At 41.2% G+C, this 18,667-nt stretch overlaps 1 protein-coding gene across 6 annotated transcripts in view; it reads right to left on the bottom strand.

The window, feature by feature from the left end:
• Positions 1-5,515: 5,515 nt before the first annotated feature.
• The window catches only part of LOC108024706 (cytotoxic granule associated RNA binding protein TIA1), a 90,702-nt gene continuing 77,550 nt past the window's right edge, over positions 5,516-18,667 (bottom strand). For all 6 annotated transcript variants that reach the window (XM_017094795.3, XM_017094793.3, XM_017094792.3 and 3 more), the window contains exons 5-9: positions 8,592-8,694; positions 8,295-8,487; positions 6,223-6,567; positions 5,760-5,928; positions 5,516-5,696 (exon numbers count right to left, since the gene is read on the bottom strand). In XM_017094795.3, coding sequence (XP_016950284.3) covers positions 5,655-5,696; positions 5,760-5,928; positions 6,223-6,567; positions 8,295-8,487; positions 8,592-8,694 — 852 coding nt within the window. In that variant the 3' untranslated portion in view covers positions 5,516-5,654. The remainder of the gene's footprint in view (positions 5,697-5,759; positions 5,929-6,222; positions 6,568-8,294; positions 8,488-8,591; positions 8,695-18,667) is intronic.

The following is an 18,667-nucleotide window of genomic DNA, read 5'->3' on the forward strand; positions in this document are numbered from 1 at the left end:
CTAAAAACTTGGCCCACGCATTGGTGCCCAACCAGGATTTCTGGCAGTGGGAGTGGCTCTTTCCCAACGCTGCGTATAATTTAGTAGCCCAGCAGAAAACCCAGTGGGTGGGAGATTGCAAAGATAAATAGAAAGTGCACTGGAAGTAAGGGAAGTTTCGGTCTAACATATGAAAAGGATTTAAAAAAGTTTAAATTATACGAAAAAGTTAGATATAATAGAATATTCTTTATAAATCATATTTAAATAGTCGCCTTTATCGATTTTTTCTTCGTCTTTATTTAAATTATTTCTTTATATTTTTCCATGAGAAATCTTTGTATTTCTTAATTTTGCGTTCTAGATATATCTTTATTTATTATCTTTCCGTGTATAGGGATAAGAAGTATGGTCTAGATATCGTTGCTGCGAGCGTCCTTTACTTGCCGTCACTTTTCGCTTTGACTCGTTAAAATTCATTTCAATTTGGCGCTGCTCCGCACCGCCTTCTGTCCACGGCCACGGCCACCAATGGGTTAAGAGGCGATGGGATAGCAGGACTTTGTCTGTATCTCCGCACGTGTCACCGCACGTGCCGCATCCTGCGTAGCTTTATAAACAATTTTGAATTTTGCGGTTGTGCGAAAATTAATGGATGCCTCGCTCTTGTGCGGTTTTTGGCCGCGCTTCCAGACACGCCCCCCGATTCCCTGCCGCCTCCCGGCAAGTGCTGGGCAAATTTTAGCATTTTGTCATTAGCGTTCGCTTTTGCGAGAACGAGATTGTTGTTTGTCGTTGCGGCGGTGGTGCATCGCTGGTGGTGCGATTTGGCAGCTTAATGGCGGGTGAACTTTACACTGAAAAATATTTGTACGTCATCTGGAAGTAAGAGCATTCTTCTGAATTTTTTACGATATGAATATGAGTATTTGGCCTTATAAGTTGTCAAAAATTGTAGGTAAGTTTCTGCATATCAAAGTCTGCCTTCTGGGGGTGAAACTGAAATCTCCTAGGTTGCATTTCGGATAGAAGTTTTATGGGTATCTATGACTTTTCTTTTTCAATCCGCCTAAGAAATATTTTTAAAGAAGTAAAATATATTTCAAATTTGATATAAGTATCCGTAGGGCTCGCATATTCTTCCTGTGCTTATCTAAGACAGCTCGAGGGTAACAGAGTGCAATCAATTAATGCAGCAGCCGACTCCGAAGATGGCTCACACACATAAAAATGTTGGCCCAGAGTTTCGGTGGCAGTAGTGGTGTTGGTGGTGCAGCACAAGTGCAGGGCTTGTGTGTGTGTTATGAATAAGGCAGGACGAAAACTTGGGCTTTTGACTTTGGCAGCGCCAAGGAGTCGAGTCAGGCAGCCAGGCACGGTTAATAAAACAGACAAACACTCAAACTTTGGCTATAAAAATTTCCAGCTAGTGTGTGTGTATGGAGGGGGCCAGAAGCGAGTTTTTTAAGTTGCCAGCGTTGTTTGCTTGCTAAACAAGTGCTATTAAAAGAGCATAAAAAAGTGGAAGGTGAATTGCGATTTGGGGAATGGGAGATGGGAGACGGTGGAGATGCGAGCAAAGACAAAGGAAACCCAGCCAGCCAGCCTTCAGGCATCGTTAAGGTCCTGGTTGCAGGATGCCCACCCCTGCTCCTCCCCACCCCCGAACCGTAATAAGCCCTGGCAAATCTTCATGCAAACTCAGAGTTTTTATATTTGGCAGCTTAGGTGCACTTCTGCACTTGTCCTTTTGCCGTTCTTAATGCACGGAACAGAGAGGCAACCCGAAAAAAAAAGCCGAATGCATAAAAAAGAAACAAAAGCCGGAGCAACTACATGATGCAGTAAAATTTTATGCGCTTAGTTTTTATTGCGGAATATTTTGCATGGCCGGGGCGGCAGTATAAAGAATTATCCACTAAAACTGCTGTAAAGTGAGTCAAGTGTTTGTTAAGAAGCACAGCTCCTCCTAACTCAAGGGCCGAGCCGAAACTTGCCAGCCACCGACCCTTTTGCGTTGCTGCAGCCAATTTCCCGAGCTCGATGCGTTTTCAGTTTGTGCGGCCAACGGGGCGTATGAGTAACATGTGCACTTTATGGAGGGTGGGGGCCTATTTGTTTTATTTATATTTCACCGCTGTGCCATTTTGAGCGCGCATATTAAACAGGACATGGCTGAATGTGTGTGTGTGTGTGTGTGTGAGTGCGGCCATGACAGCAGGACATGCCAGCGGGCAGGATAACTGAGGCCCGGAGACAGGGCCAAAGTGCAAAATGCAGTAAAATATTGAAATTGTACAGTTCCCGTTGTGCAATGAGCCGCAATGCCAGCGACGTTTCAGTGTTTTCCTACTGCCTTTTTTTTGTGCACTCACATGTGGGGAAAAATTTTGATTTTACGTGACTGGCATGCGACGATTGCAGTGCCGGGGGCACTGGAGAATAAAAGGGGGTTCGATCGTGGGTGGGTGACTTCGGAGCAGCTTTCCTCTTATTTCCAATTAGCATTGCAAATTCATTTGCAGTTTATCGGGCTGAAATAATTCCACGGCACCCTGGGTGGAAATTAACAATAATTTTAAGTCCTGCCTGCACATCGATTTCACATTTGATGTTTGACAACTGGCAATAAATCTATTATGGCATTAAAAGTTGTTAAAGTTACCTCTGATATCTTACCTTAAGCTAATAAATACTTTCAAATAACATAAAATAAAACCTTTTTTTCATAATCCCTTATGATATAATTTATTTATTCAAACTAAGAAGCAAGAAATCGCAACCCTAATGGATTCCAAAAAACCCTTTGATATCCGGACAACACCCAAGAAAATAAAAAGGCGTCAAATCATTTGTTTTTAATTTTGTTTTTCTGTTTTTTGATTAACATTTTTCCATTTTATTTGATTATTTCTCTCTTGCTCGGCTGCAATCGCTGGCAGCGCCTTTTTCTATGCATATATTAACGTGTTTGCAGCCACACACTCAAGTGTGCTGGTGTGTGTGTGATTGTGTGGGTGTGGTGTGGGCCGGTGTGTGTACTTGTATTTGTATTTGTAGATGTATCTGTGAGTTTGTTCCGGGGGCTTCGTTCGGTTTTGATTGAATTGGATAGGCTTTTGATAGGCGCTTAACATAATTATGGCATTTTGCTTGCACACTTTTCATAATTCTCGTTTTTTTGCTGTACCTTTTTTTCTGCTTGTTTATTTTTTATTCTTCGATTTTTCCTGCTGTCGTCACAAATGCAATTATAGAGCCGTATTGCTGGGATTGGTTGGTTGGGTCTGATGGCGCTATTTTTATGATCTATCATATGTCTGCGCTGGGCCTTTGCAAAAACAGATGCTCTCCGGCAGCTTTGTTTGCACTCGGCGTTTTTTTACATTTATATGCAAATATTAATACAATCTTCTTTTTAGTTAGTTTGCCTTTGTTATGCGCACATATTTCTTGTTTTTAATTATATGTTTTTTTATATATATTTCTTTTTATATATTTATATGTACATACACAACATTGAATCATTTATTTATATTCCTTTTGCTTACACCGTAACTATGTTTACATAATTAAATATAATTATGCTATTATGTATATGTCGTAGAGTATTTCTGACTTTTTCCTTCCATTTCATTATATTTATTTCGTAATTTTACCATAATTTTCCAACATTTCCAACATATGTTCAGCTACAATTTTATTTAATTTCCATTGGTTTCTCCATATAGTTTTTATTTATTTATATATTTATATTTGCGCATAGCTTGTTCTGACACACAGTTTTCTCGTCTGCTCAAATAACATTTAGTATATATATATGTATATATATAGGTGTATATATATAGATTTGTATATATGTAAAGTGATGCATTCGTCGATGCACAGTTTGTCGTTGGCTCTCAAAAAACATGTTATGCCAAGTTGAAAAAATAAATCAGTTTCCTTTGTCCGTAACATCGATTTGCTCTCATCACAACTTATAGAAATTAGACTCGCTTCTTCTTGGCTCTGGCTCGACTATCGAATTGTAAGTGTTCTAATTTTGATTCATTCGTTTTTCCATTTTTTCATTTTGAATTCGAGTTTTTTCTCAATTTTTGGTTTTCTTTGGTATGTAAAAAATAGTTTACAATTTGTATTCGCTTTCGTTTAGCCACTTCGCCTTTGTAAATACCATAAATAATTGTGTTTAGGTTTACATTTTAGTGTATAGTGTTACAGTTACTCTTACGATTCTTAGCTAAACATTGACTACATTTTGTATGTTGCTTTTGCTACACGTTTTTCTTTCATATCCTTTTCTAAATATTTCGCTATTTCCTTAGGTTCTTATAGGTTGCCCTTAATACATTTACACGTTACACAAACACAGATACATGAATAAGGTTCCTATGTGTGTGTGTGTGTGTGTCTGTGCGTGCATGCGTATGCGTGTGCCTGTGTGTCTGTGTGTGTAGTAGCCTCTTCTATGGATATCGTTTTAGGATATATAGTTTTATCTAGTCATGGGTCCGTCTACACATATATCTATATATATTCTCTGGCTCGATCGATCCGTCCTGTTTTCAGTGCAATTATCTACTCGATTTCTGGTGTGTGTTTTCTTTTCGGCTTGGTTTAGTTGTCGGTGCTTAACTCATTTAGTACATTTACTTTGATATTTCTCTAGATAATGCTGGATAAACACTCATAATCGTGAATCAACTGATCGAAGCTAATGGTGGACCGTTTGACTTGCCCTCGACTACTTGCTAATTCTTAGGCCTATGCACATCGATATATCGGTGAAATGATCATCGTAATGGAATCTATTCGGAAATTATCGGCTCTATGATTTTGTTTATCGAAGATGGGGAAAGACTTCCAAAATGAATATTCTCAGTCAACGAAACAATTTCCACTTAACCTCTGTCTGTTTTCTTAAACTACGCTTAAATATTAGTTTCCGGTTAGGTTTTCTTGCTGCCAACTGAAACGTAAGCCCTGGTAAATCATAACCACTTCCTTAATAGCACCCACTCTATTCTTACTCTGGTATATACATACCTACAAACTCGTGTATATGTTTATACCTACTAAAATACATTTAGAGCTTCTGGTTTTTCATATTTTTTTCTGGTTTTTTACTGAAGCGACTTCCTTGAATCGAAGGTGAGTCCCTCAAAATAGACACAAATAACACACATTCATAACTTTGGTTTTCGGTTTAATCATTTCGGTTTTCGATTGATTAGATCAACTAGGGATTATGGCTATTGCACTGTCCTGCCTGTTTCAAATACTTATGCTATGGTTAGATTGGGTTTGCGTGTGTTTCTAGCCAATAATGCTGATTCTTTTTACACTTCGGGCATGCCATAAGCCTGGGCCACTGGTGGTTGTTGCTGCTGCTGCTGCTGTGGTTGTTGCTCGTTGTTTGCGACCTGCTGCTGCTGCTGTTGCTGCTGCTGCTGTTGCACCCAGTGCGATGGATAGTACAGTTGGGGGATATAGTGTTGCTGCTGCTGCTGGTGATGCTGGTTGTTGTGGTTCGGCTGGTGGTGCTGCAGCTGCTGCGCTTGGTAGGGCGGCTCCTTCACATATTCCCCGGACGTCTGCTGCTCATGTTGCTGCTGCAGCTGCTGCTGCTGCTGCTGCTGCTGTGTGGGATACATGGCCATCCCTCATGGCAGCTACACGAGCAAACTGGGCGCCAGCCACTCGTCCTCCGCCAGCTAAACGATTCACAATCGTTAGGCACCGCCATATGATTATCAACGAAAGCCTGGGCAACTCACCTGTGGACTGACCTGGAACTGCTGCATCGGATAGGCAACCACTCCGGCCGCCTGTGGCAGTGCGCTGCCCACGCCCTGTGTGATCTGCGGCGCGGTGGCGGCTGCTGCACTGGCCAGCTGGGGCTGGGGCGGCACACTCTGCCAGGTGCCCGGCAGCTGGACGCCCATTCTGAAAAGCAGGAAATAAAGGAAGGTATCATTAGCATACACATCGAAAAGTCACAAGTATAAGAGATATATTTGAAAAAATTGCTTGCAACAATATACTTTGAACTCAGAAGTAAAATAGGTACTTTATTTATTGCATACCTTGGGGATGCACAATTACATACTGCATTTTCTCTAATATAAAATTAAATTGAAAACTTAAGGCAAAAGCTTTGGGTCTCTATCCTTAGAAATTCCTCAATTATTATATTTATATTTTTAGTTTGATCCGTTCAGATCGAGGTTTCGAACTCACCCCATGTATCCCGCCTGCTGGTAGCCGGCGAATTGACCGTAGGTGAATCCCTGCATGCCCTGCAGGAACTGTCCCGGCTGAAGGGCGCTGGCGGGGGCTGCCGCCGGATATGTGGGTGCCGGCGGGTACCAGTATCCGGCCACCTGCTGTCCGTAGGCCGCTGCTGCGGCCGCCGCTGCCGCCGAGCCGAAGGGGAATCCCTGGGCCAGAGCCCCGCCTGCAATGGCCGACATGTGGTTGGGGTCACCGCTCTCCTTGCCCCACGCACACTTCACCGGCTGCTGGTTGATCTCAGTGTTGTTCACGGCCACAATGGCGTGGGTGGCCGCCTCCTTGGTGGAGAAGCTACAGGATTACAGAGAAAAATAATATTTTTATGTGCGAAATATTATTCATATTCAAAAAGTTGTCATATTAGTTAAATATATTGTTAAAAGATATATAAAACTGATATTATTATGTTAGAAACTGCATTTTCTTAATTGTGTTTGTTAAGACTTGATTTGTGCGGCAAAGCTGAGCTTTCATAATAGGACTAAACTAAAATGACCATCTTTATTTTTTGTTAGTAGTAAGCAGATTGGCCTGGTTTAATTTCCGCTTAACCCGCTGCGGCAACAAAGCGCAAAAGTGGTACAAGCGTCTGTGGAATTGTTTCGTTGTTGCTGGATTGGTTATAATGATGCAGCAACTCTGCCACATCTGCGGCTGCACTTGTAGTCCCCGAGCTCATTATGTTACAAAATGCCAAACAATGCCTCCGCTTCGCTTCAGACCCTCTGCTTTCTCCCACTTTCTCCCTGTCTTTCTTTCCGCCCTTTGCTGCCTTGTTTTTTTTTTTTTTTGCATCACGTTTGCAACACACAAATGAGTTTTGGAGCAGTGCACAAAAGGCACCCATGGACATGGCCAGCAACTGCAATGCGTTTGTTGCCCGCCCTTCGCTCTCATCACACTTCAGAGCTACACTTAAAGGAATTAAGTAAATAAATAAAATAATTAGAATTATAAAATTTCTTCTAAAAACTTTGAAAAAATAAAAAAGAAATTAAATGGATAAAACACTTAATTGGTTCACATATTTGATAATAAATAACATATAGATCAAAACCTTTTTAGATAAAGCAATAATTATTGCATAATCTTTTTTGTTTTTAATCCGGATTAAGTAATATTTTGGCTTAGTGAACAATTCCTATCCGTATCTGCCCTTTTGGTTGCGGTGGGGTGCACTCGGTCCGTCGTGGGCCAACGGCTGCCATTAAAACCCTATCAGCAGTCGTGACGGCAGCTGCGATCTCCACCGCCAACACCACCGGCACCACTACTGCACAGCCAGCACCGCTGACTCCTTGGTACGGTTTTTTGCTCGCTCGTACCATTTTTTCCAGCTTTTTTACTCATTGCCGCACCATCGTTGTCATCCCTGTTATTGCGGTTCATTGTTCTGTTTGCAACTTCAAATTTGCCTCCCGTTGTTGTAGTTGCTGCCGTTGCAGTTCTTGTTATTGTTGTCGAGCGTAAAAGTGTTGTTGATTTATTAACGGCGGGCGGTTTTGGGTGGAGGCCACACACACTCATTGATGCGGTGTGTGTGCACTTAGCGACGATGACAATGGGAATTCAGCAATGACACCGCAGCCCACCGCACACGCACACTCATACAGTCGCCAAATCAAAATGGCTGGCAACAAAGGGTTAATGTAGCACACATTTAGGGGCACACAAATGGGGGAAAGAGTATGACTGCTCATTGACTGCTCTATTATTTGATCGATTTCTTGATCTTACGGTGAACAAATTTACACAGGAAAAAAAGTATCATATATATCTTTATGAGGAATGTTATATGTATAAGTAGTATGTGTCTATGATTAAATAATTGTGTCCGAATTTTATTAATATAAGTCTTATTATCTAATATTAATATTATTATCTACAGAGGAGAGCTTCAAAAATATATAATATTATTTAAATTTTTTTTGCCAGCGGATTAGGCATCGTATAATTTTTCTTAACATCTCTCCCGCTGATCAATCTCATATTTCTTCTCAGTGCAACCATCAACTTACCGCACAAATGCATATCCTTTGTCCTTGAAGACCCGTATCTCCTGTATTGTGCCGTAGGGCGAGAAGGTCTTCTGCAGTATCTCCTCGTTGAGGAAGCCGGAGAGGGCTCCGTTGATGCCGCCACAGTAGACAGTGCAATTGGTGGGGCTGCTCTGATTGTAGACCTCGTCAAAGGTCAGCGGCTTGGCGTTCACTGCAACGGGAGCATCAAGATGAGACAATGAGATGCGGGATGGATTGCCGGCATAGAGATTGCGATGGAATGGGTGTCGGGAGTCCCGACTGCTGGATACTCACTGTCTGCCTTGGTTGCCGGCGGCTTTCGTGTGGCCCAATTTGTGCGTATCGAGCGAGAGCCCAGCCATTGACCGTTCATTGCAGTGATAGCGGTTTCCGCCTCCTGCAACGAGACAAATTAAACGGAGAGTGCAATTAGCTAAAAGCCATCCCATTTACGCGGGTTTGTCTAGCCGTTTAAGCCGCTTAGCGGCTGCTAAGTCGGCTCCGAAGACTTCAACTGCTTTTCAGCGAGGCCAACCCAAAATTTATAAACAAACAGCTCAGAAAGTGTTAAGAAAAAAGCATAAAATGTAGCAGCACACTTAGAAAAATTGTATATAATTATTCCCTAATTATTGGCAATGGAATAAGAAAGTCAAACTCACTGACGTAGGCTTACGATTATTCTTTAATTCATTTTTTAGTCTTCATATACTGAGCTAAAATTTTGAAAAATATTTAATGCTTTTTTAATGAACTAATAACTTAGTTATAGCTTTTAGTTATATAAATTAAATGTAATTTTCAGTAAGTTAATTGAAAAATTCTCAAAAGTATTCAGATAATTTAAATTAACAAAAAAAATCTGGATATATTTTTTAAGTGCTAAAGCAGCCACAACAAAATAAAAAGGCCATGGGAAAACAATCGCGTTGGCTGGAAAGTTGCTCCTTGTGGTTGCAGGCGACATTGTTGCTGCTGCTCTTTGATATTCCTTGGCAGTGTTTGTGTAAAGTAAAGCAAAGTAATGGGAGGAGGAAAGTGGTTGGTATCAGGGGGTGGAGAAGGAGGAGGGTGGCGGTTATATACGTAGCATTTACAAGGCCGTGCACAAATTATAATTTCAATTTCGCATAAAAGGTAATTCGTGCGTATCAAACGTGATTCATGCCGAAATGATTGCAACTGCCAGCAGGTCTTGCATGCAGTCTGCCTTCAATGTGTGAGTGAGCCAGCGAGGGAGTGTGTATGTGTGGGTATCCTGTTTGCGTGTGTGTGTGTGGTGGGCGTTTCATAGCAATTTACTTGCGGCACACCAAAAGACCGAAACCGAGTGGAGCTAAAGCAATGCAATGCAATAATGGCATTTGCGGCGCTGCAGACGCTGCAGCTGCTCATTGCACGTCCTTTAAATGGCGCAAAGTCGAATCCGCATCCGGATACGACTGCGGCTGGCAGCAACTGTAACTAGGCACCTACGACCACCCATCCACCTTTGCCCCCCGACTCGTCCGCCTTTCCGCCTTTTTTTCCATTAATTTTCCTACTCTTTGTGGCGGCTACGTGCAACGCTCGAAATCAGCGTTGACGTGCACCGGCTGAAAAACGACGTTTTCAAACCGAAACTAAACTCGAACTTAGCAAGAGGGAAACTTTTGAGAGTTTTTCAAGTGCAAATCTTACTGGAGAAGCTCAGTAATTGCAGCTTTTACTTCCTTTAAAAATATATATATGTGATTTTTGGCATCAATGATTTAGGTAATAATGTATGTTTTAGGTAATTTTTTAATTATAGAGAATTCATCCACAAGTTCATTGAGGTATCCCACGTCTAAATCGGGTTTGAATCACCCAAGTTATGAAGTCTGGAATGACAGTTTTAAGTAGCCCTTCTGAAAGCCATTGGAATTAAAAAGAAATAGGACATGAAAATTGGTGAAAAATGTAACCCACTCTAAATATAAATGTTTAAATGTTAAATTATAGAGAATTCATCCACAAGTTCATTGAGGTATCCCACGTCTAAATCGGGTTCGAATTACCCAAGTTATGAAATCTGGAATGACAGTTTTGAGTACGCCTTCCGAAAGCCATTGGAATTAAGAAGAAATGGAACATGAAAATGGGTGAAAAATGTGACCCCCTCTAAATATAAATATTTAAATGTAGAATTATAGAGAATTCATCCACAAGTTCATTGAGGTATCCCACGTCTAATCGGGTTTGAATCACCCAAGTTATGAAATCTGGAATGACAGTTTTGGGTGCCCCTTCTGAAAGCCAATGGAATTACGAAAAAATCGAACATGAAAATGGGTGAAAAATGTGACCCCCTCTAAATATCAATATTTAAATGTAGAATTATAGAGAATTCATCCACAAGTTCATTGAGGTATCCCACGTCTAAATCGGGTTTGAATCACCCAAGTTATGAAGTCTGGAATGACAGTTTTAAGTAGCCCTTCTGAAAGCCATTGGAATTAAAAAGAAATAGGACATGAAAATTGGTGAAAAATGTAACCCACTCTAAATATAAATGTTTAAATGTTAAATTATAGAGAATTCATCCACAAGTTCATTGAGGTATCCCACGTCTAAATCGGGTTCGAATTACCCAAGTTATGAAATCTGGAATGACAGTTTTGAGTACGCCTTCCGAAAGCCATTGGAATTAAGAAGAAATGGAACATGAAAATGGGTGAAAAATGTGACCCCCTCTAAATATCAATATTTAAATGTAGAATTATAGAGAATTCATCCACAAGTTCATCGAGGTATCCCACGTCTAAATCGGGTTTGAATCACCCAAGTTATGAAGTCTGGAATGACAGTTTTAAGTAGCCCTTCTGAAAGACATTGGAATTAAAAAGAAATAGGACATGAAAATTGGTGAAAAATGTGACCCCCTCTAAATATCAATATTTAAATGTAGAATTATAGAGAATTCATCCACAAGTTCATCGAGGTATCCCACGTCTAAATCGGGTTTGAATCACCCAACTTATGAAATCTGGAATGACAGTTTTGGGTGCCCCTTCTAAAAGCCATTGGAATTAAGAAGAAATAGAACATGAAAATGGGTGAAAAATATTACCCCCTCTAAATATCAATATTTAAATGTAGAATTATAGAGAATTCATCCACAAGTTCATTGAGGTATCCCACGTCTAAATCGGGTTCGAAGTCCAAGTTCTGAAATCTGGAAGTGCAGTTTTCCTTACGGAAAAACCGAACGAGAAGACGGGTTTCAAATCACATATATTTGAATGTAGAACATTAGGGAATTCACCCACAAATAAATAGAGGTAACCCACGTCTTATAAAAATTTAATTTATCAACTTTAAACGGACAATCGCATTAAAGGTATTTGTATGCAAAATGGTTTTTACATGGGTCTTAAATTCCTTCGGCGTAAATTGCTGTGTATTGGTTTTCTTGAGCCTTTAATTTAACCACTTGAGCAAAAGTCAACAATTGAGTGCTTGCCCCGTCAGCGATAAACCACGCAACTGTCGCCCAACTTTGGTCGTAATTTAATGTCTGCATGTGTGTGTCTGTGTCAGGGTGTGCGAGTGTGTGCCAGGATGTGTGTTTTTTTTGCAAGTGTGCGTTTGTTCCCGGGCAACGTCGCTCAGTTTGCGTGCGTGCGCATTTTTATGCATTGCCAGTTGCATTTTTCATATTTGCATAAACTATAAATTTTACATTTTTTAAGCGATACGCATCGTTGATTACATATACACTCACGTCCCCTCACAGTAAATGCACCAGCAACAACAAGAGCAGTGGCAACCACAACAAGAACAAGTCCGGCAAACAATACCACAACAATATATCCCTCGTCCTGCGCTTTTCTGGCGGGCTTGAAATGTTATTTTAAATATTTCAGCATTGACTTTACGGCAGCTTAAAGCCTGGCACTTCCCTCCCCCAAGGACTGTTAGTCCTTTTTCACAGCGGGACACATCATTCAGGACTTATCAAAGGACAGACACTTCAAGTGCAGTCACAAGTGCCTTCTTCTTCTGCTTTTTCTTTGCCAATTCCAATTGCAATCGCATGTGTCAATGAAAATTGTCTTGCCATGATTGTGTGAGGATTAGAGGAATGGGACAGAGCGATTGTTAGGACAACTTTGGCCCTGGCTAATGCAATGACCAAGTCCAGACACACGAATATACACACACAAAAACTTGTCCTGAGTGCAACGGACATTTTTGGTTGGGTTTTTCCAGTTTTTCCCCAGCTTTGACAAGTCTCTGAAGCCAGCAAACTTTATCAATCATTTTGGTGGTAAATTGCTTAGAAAACAGCAAGTGGATGCTTGTGTAAGGCGAAAGGAAGTTAAGGGAATAATGGGAACTATTAGAAAAAGTTATAGATAATTCTTAAAGGTATGTAAAAAATCTTGGCATTAATAATAAAAAAATAAATCTAAAATCTCTAATTGTATACTTTTGCCTAAGCCTGAACCTTCAATTAAGTGGTGTCAATGCGCATTCCAATTCGAAAATCTCCCTTAATGAGTTGATTATAACACAATTCCTTGGCTCAAGAGTCTCTCGAGTAATTTACCAATCCATCTTGCTCGAATTGTAAGCTCGTCGACCGCACTATGGCACCCACTACGACTTGTCAAACTATTTATGAAAGTCCTGGGCCCGAAAACCGAACCGAAACCAAAACTGTTGTTGGCCAGAACGTCTAAGCTAATTGCAAATCTACGGCAATGGGTCAAGACGACTGGAGACAGACGACAATGGCAATGGTTTTGGGTTTTGGCCCATTCGCATCATTGGCAGTTGGAGCGACACATTTTCTTTGTGTGCGGCTTTGGCTGTTGTTTTGGTTGGGGGAAATTAATTAATGGTGAATGGCAAATTTGCAGCTAATAGCAGGAAAACTTGAATCGTTTTCTGGTCTGTCGCTGTGATGCACTGGAAGAAAAAACATAGTTCGCATTGATATGGTATCCCCATTTTTTCCTGTATCTTCCTAGTTCCATTTTCTGTACTGTCTCAAAAATTAATTCGCCTTTGATTAAAAGTTCAGGCCTCCGCGGAAGTTTTTCCTTGTTGCTGGAAAATTTCCTAAATGATAACTTCCGCTTTCGAGATAAGTTAATTAATTTTCATGGACATGGCTGGCTGGCAAACTTTTCCTCCGCACGCGACACTCAAATTTAAGAACATTTTTGCGTTGCGTACAGATTGAATTTTGCAGCGAAACTTGTGTAAAGTCAACTGAGACCGAGAGTGAGGCCCGGGTCTTTTGTAAATATTGATTACTTGATAAGGCGCAGAATCCTTTAATGCTGCGGACCATGGCTAACAACGGAAATGGCTTGGCGGTTGGGGTTGAACGGAAAGTTTCTAAGGGCGAGTAGGGGAAAACAAGACCGAAAAGGCGAAATACCTTCATTAAGCGAATGAAGAAAAGCAAAAGTAAGTTGAAGAATTTTTAAGTGGTTTAAAAGGGTTTTGTCATACTTTCCATGTGGATCTCATCTCGCCGGTTGGCCGGGATCGAGCCCTTTATCTTATGGCCACAAAATGGGGGCTGCCGCTGGTTGCGGCTGACGTTTCGTGTGTATACAAAGAGCACCGTAAGCCGAGAGCAAGACATTTTAAATGTTTATTAAAACAATAAGGAAATGGTTTGTGCCGAAAACGGAAAAGGGCTCGAGCGGAAAAGGAAAAACTGTAGCGAAAGAAGGTGAAAAAAGGCCAGCTCAACACACGGACACACACAAAAAGGGGATAATCCCTCCGAATGAACATAGACACCCCGGCACATGGACACATCTACGGGGGAAAATAAGAAAGTAAGAAGGTTCTGGCCTTTCTTTCGGCGACCGTTTTGTGTCAAAAAAGGTAGCAGACACCCAGTATTTAGTGCTGGCCCCCTTCTACATTTCTTTCTCTGCCTGGGCTAAAAGGTTTTCTTGCCTTCCCAGCTCCTAAGCCGGTTTAGCTTTGTTCTTCGGTCAGATTCATTAACGTGGCTATTTAGATAAGCGTGAAAGTAACCAACCATCCCCAAGTTGAATATTAAAGCTGTCCAGATAAAACTCAGGCCCAAGGCTCGCAGTACCGATGATGATTTTTTGATATTTATAAAATAACTCAAGTGGCAAATCGTTTGCTCAGTGGAAATGCCCTTCCATTTGCCGACTTCTCGAACGATGATGATGATGATGATGTGGTGGTGGAGCAGATAAGGCCCAGTCATCTTTGAATCTGTCTGGCCCAGTCAACGGGAAAAACTGTTTTCATTCCGCTTAGGCCCAAAACGCTTTTCGATTTCTGACCACACACATCCACATCCACGACATCGGGGGGTTGTGGGAGTTGTTGACCAAAAAATCAGTATTTCACGCTAGAACGCATTTTTGTCAAGGCATAATTCCATGGGATTTATTTATGTATGTCAGTTCTGGCCGTTGTTTCTCATTCCCATTCGGCATCCGCACTCCCCCTCATATTTCCCACATTTTTTTATAGTTACTGCCGGCGAGCTTTGGGCTTATGCGTGTGTAGGCAGTTTGTAGTCCGTGGTGTCCCTACATCGCCCTCAAAATCACTAGTTCCTGAATTATTATGGAAAGCATAAAATGAATGTCCAGGCCATTTATATTTATAACCGAGTTTTGTACGCTTCAGCAAATTTATTGCCTGGCTTGAAATTAAATAAATTGAAAAGCTCTAAGGCGGGGGCACAAAACTTTAAAGGGACAGATGGAACTAAAGGGAAATGCATTAAGAATGGCTATTAGGAAACTGTCGAGAAATCTGTTTGATCAATTAGCTGTGATATCTGAATATGTTTTGTGATTCAGTAGGGTCAATTAGGGCCTAATTGATTTATTTCCTCTAGGAAATTATTCAGGACTGTCAGTTGTGCTGGAAAAGCTTACAAAAAAAGTTGTTTCACTCTTTGTATTTAAAAATAAAATGGATTATACGCACTTAAGGCTAAATTATGTTTTATCCATTGGCAATTAATTGGCTCGAAGGGGTTAATCAATCTCCCGGTGGTTGATGAAATTTATCATAATTTTGGCTCTGGCAAGGCGGCACGTAGCGCAAATTAAGGCCAATGTATGCGGAATGCTTTTTAATTTAAGTGCACATGCACATGACAAGGCAGCCAGCAGGAGCAACACGCAACGGAATCATAAAAGAAACATCACAACTGGCATTGGAATGGGTGGTTCAGGGTGGCTCGTGATGGCTCTGGGTGGCTCTGGGTGGTTCAGGGTGGTGCGAGGTTAACCACAGGCATTCTGTGCTCCGCGACAACGGCAGCAGCGACAACAATAAGAACAAATGATAATAATGCAACAATGAACTGCACAAGAAGATGATGAAAAGAATGTGGGGGCGTGGCCGGGAAGTCGACATTATATCTTGTTCGCTGCACACATTGTCAATTCGTTTGCCTTCTCGTCCTGCGCTTTTTGCTCCCTTTTTGTGTTGTGGCAACTTTTAAATAAATTTAAGTGCATTATACGACGAAAAATCTGTCGTGAAAAAGCGATGCGAAGGCGGTGGCGAGTAATGCGATTAAATGCATCTCGGGCCCTCAGCCTGCCTTTGTCTCCATAACGCTGGCAAATCAGGTTTGTGTCAAAAAGAAAAGCCACTCAAGATGCAGCAGGCGGTGATTTCCCTTTTTGGCTGAATTTCCTGGTCTTTTTCTTCTGGGCCATGTGAGTATGCAATAATATGTTAATATGCCTCGGCTGTGTGACAATAACAGAAGCCGTCGACAATGGCGGCAGACATTAGCATTTCGGTTGGAGCTCAAGGAGCAGGAAGTACAGATGCACAGGGAGAAAATTAGGGTTCCTTAAATAAACATAGATCGCTTAAGTTAACTTTATTTTTCGTTAAAGTGCTTACAACACTTTATTTCGATTTTTTCACAGCATACTTTTGGGTTCTTCTCTGAAAGATTTCAAATCTCTATGGTTTTTATTGGGAAATATTTTTTTCATAATGTTTCTACGTGTATTCCCCTCCTGGCATCGACATGTTTATTGCGTTTAATGTTTGCGTAAATTTTTTCGTACTTGCTGGCGTTGTTGTTCTGATTTATGATGCTAATGACACGCAGACAGGCATCGTCTTCCCGAGCAGAGCTCTCCATGCAAATGCTCAGCTTGCCTTGATGGTTATTAAATTATGGCAATTTGTATGCGTCGCACAGGAGGAAAACAAAAAAAAAGAAAAGAAAAGTAAAAAAATAAACGGAGTAATGGCAGCGCGAGGAGATGTTCTGGTGTTTATTTAAAACATGTTGCCAAACAATTTGCGTTAAATATTTCTCGAGATGCTTGAGCAGATCTGGCATTTTGGCATTGGGTTTATGCAAAGCCCGGGCGATTGGCAAAATTTCATGCGCCGGCAAACGGAAGTGCTGAATGAAAGAAAACTGTTTCTTCCTTTTCCGCTTGCAGTTGCCATTGCACACACACTCATGTGTGCGAGTGTGCCAGTGTGAGTGTAGTAAGCCATTCGAAAAATAACTTTTCAATTTCCGCAAAACCACAGAAAATATCAACTTTGCACAAAAATTTAATAAAACTTTTCGCATAAATAAAATTTGCATTAAATCAGCTGCAAGCGACGCCGGGACTCTGGGCAAAAGGGGGGCGTGGCGGCTTAGGGCGTACCGCCTGTGTACAAAACGCATGTCGAGAAACTTAATTTGAAATATTTGAGTTTGCTATTTGGTCTGTGAGGGTACGAGTGTGTTTGCACTTCTTCCTCCTTTCGTTTGCATCGAAACTAATCGAGAAAGTTCGAAAATTGGCATCCCATTCCCCACTTGCAGCACAAAAAGTTAACTAGTTAGCTGGGGAAAAGCATTAAGTATACGCCGCATTGGCCATAATTCCAACTAAAACAAGTCAGTTGCCAAAAGGCTTCGAGCGGAAAGTTCTGTTCGACTTTGGCTTAAATATTTCTATATGTGTACCACATCTATATGTTTGAATGACAGTTGGGCGGTTCGTGGCCTGGGGGCGTGGCAGCAGCCAAGTGTCAGAGATTATGTTGTATTTGCACACGACACATTCCAACGCAAATCCGCGCTCATCTCTTCGATGTCAAGCAAATCATTGGCTCGGCTGCCAAATTATTGGGCCCTAGTCTGGCGCACACTTCACGGCATTAGCATTAAAATTTAATTAATAATTTTGAGCATTTTGCCACCTAATTGACTGGCAGCACCTTTGGCTTTTACGCCTTCTCTGGCACTTCTGATTTGGCTTTACCCAAAAGTACTGCCAGTTTATACATCTCCTCGTGTGTGGCTGTTTTATTTCGGGCTCTAAGCCTTAAGCTTGCGCATTTTTTCTGCTCCACTGGCTGACACGCAATTCGTTTGGCTTTAGTCGCCTTCTTTGATGATTTTAAACAGCGTTTATGCCTGCTATTTTGTGAATTTTATTGGGTTTTAAGCCAAGAATATGCACTATGGAGTACTGGCTGAAAAAAAGCAGTCCCATTTCACAGATAAATATATACAAAAATTTAAAAATGTAAACTCCACACTAATAATTGTAAATAAATACTGGCACTACTATGAAATATAACTCAAGGATGTTAGTTTTATACGAATCTTTAAGGGATTGACTTTCTGTAACATGGTTTTACCACTAGGACTACCCATAAACTTGCTTAAAGTCCCTGTCTCTCCGTATCTTTGGCTCTTTGTCGAATTTTCTACCTATTAGGCACATGAAATTCAATCACAACGCACACACACAGCCTGGGTTATGGGATATGGAGTCCTGCCAGCAGTTATTTGGACCCTTATCAGTTGCGGTTTAAACATATTGAATATGATGTGTAAATGTTTACAGTGCCCCCAGGGGTGGTTTCTTTAAGGGTTCTTTTTCCAGCCTCGGGAGTCCGTGAGATTCGCTGCATCTGTGGCCATAAAAAAACATTACAGATTCGTGAGCCGCACGCTCTTGATATACGAGTGTGTCCATGAGGAAGAGAATAAAATCAAATACTCGCCCCTTGGCAGTTAACCGAGAAAAGGAAAAGCAGAATGCATTAAATCTTAAAAATGTGTGCGCTTCGTTTGGTTCTTCCTTGGCTTATGTATATCTTAAGCAAACGAAGGGGGAAATCTGCGATGTAGGAGGGGTGTTTTTGGGAAAAGGTGGGCAAAGCCACAGGTGTCTTTTGATATGTTAAGTTGCTGGGTACGTCAGGCGGGATCTTAGCCAAAGTTTCCACTTGTTTTAATTAAGATTTCATTTGGCAACTTCACCGAAAGCGGCTTTGTGTGTTTGTGCGTGTCTTTGCTTACTTAGAAAATTAAACTTGTGTAGAGCGACTAATGCGAGTTTGAT

This window comes from Drosophila biarmipes, chromosome 3R (assembly GCF_025231255.1).
Source record: "Drosophila biarmipes strain raj3 chromosome 3R, RU_DBia_V1.1, whole genome shotgun sequence".
Lineage (NCBI taxonomy): Eukaryota > Metazoa > Arthropoda > Insecta > Diptera > Drosophilidae > Drosophila > Drosophila biarmipes.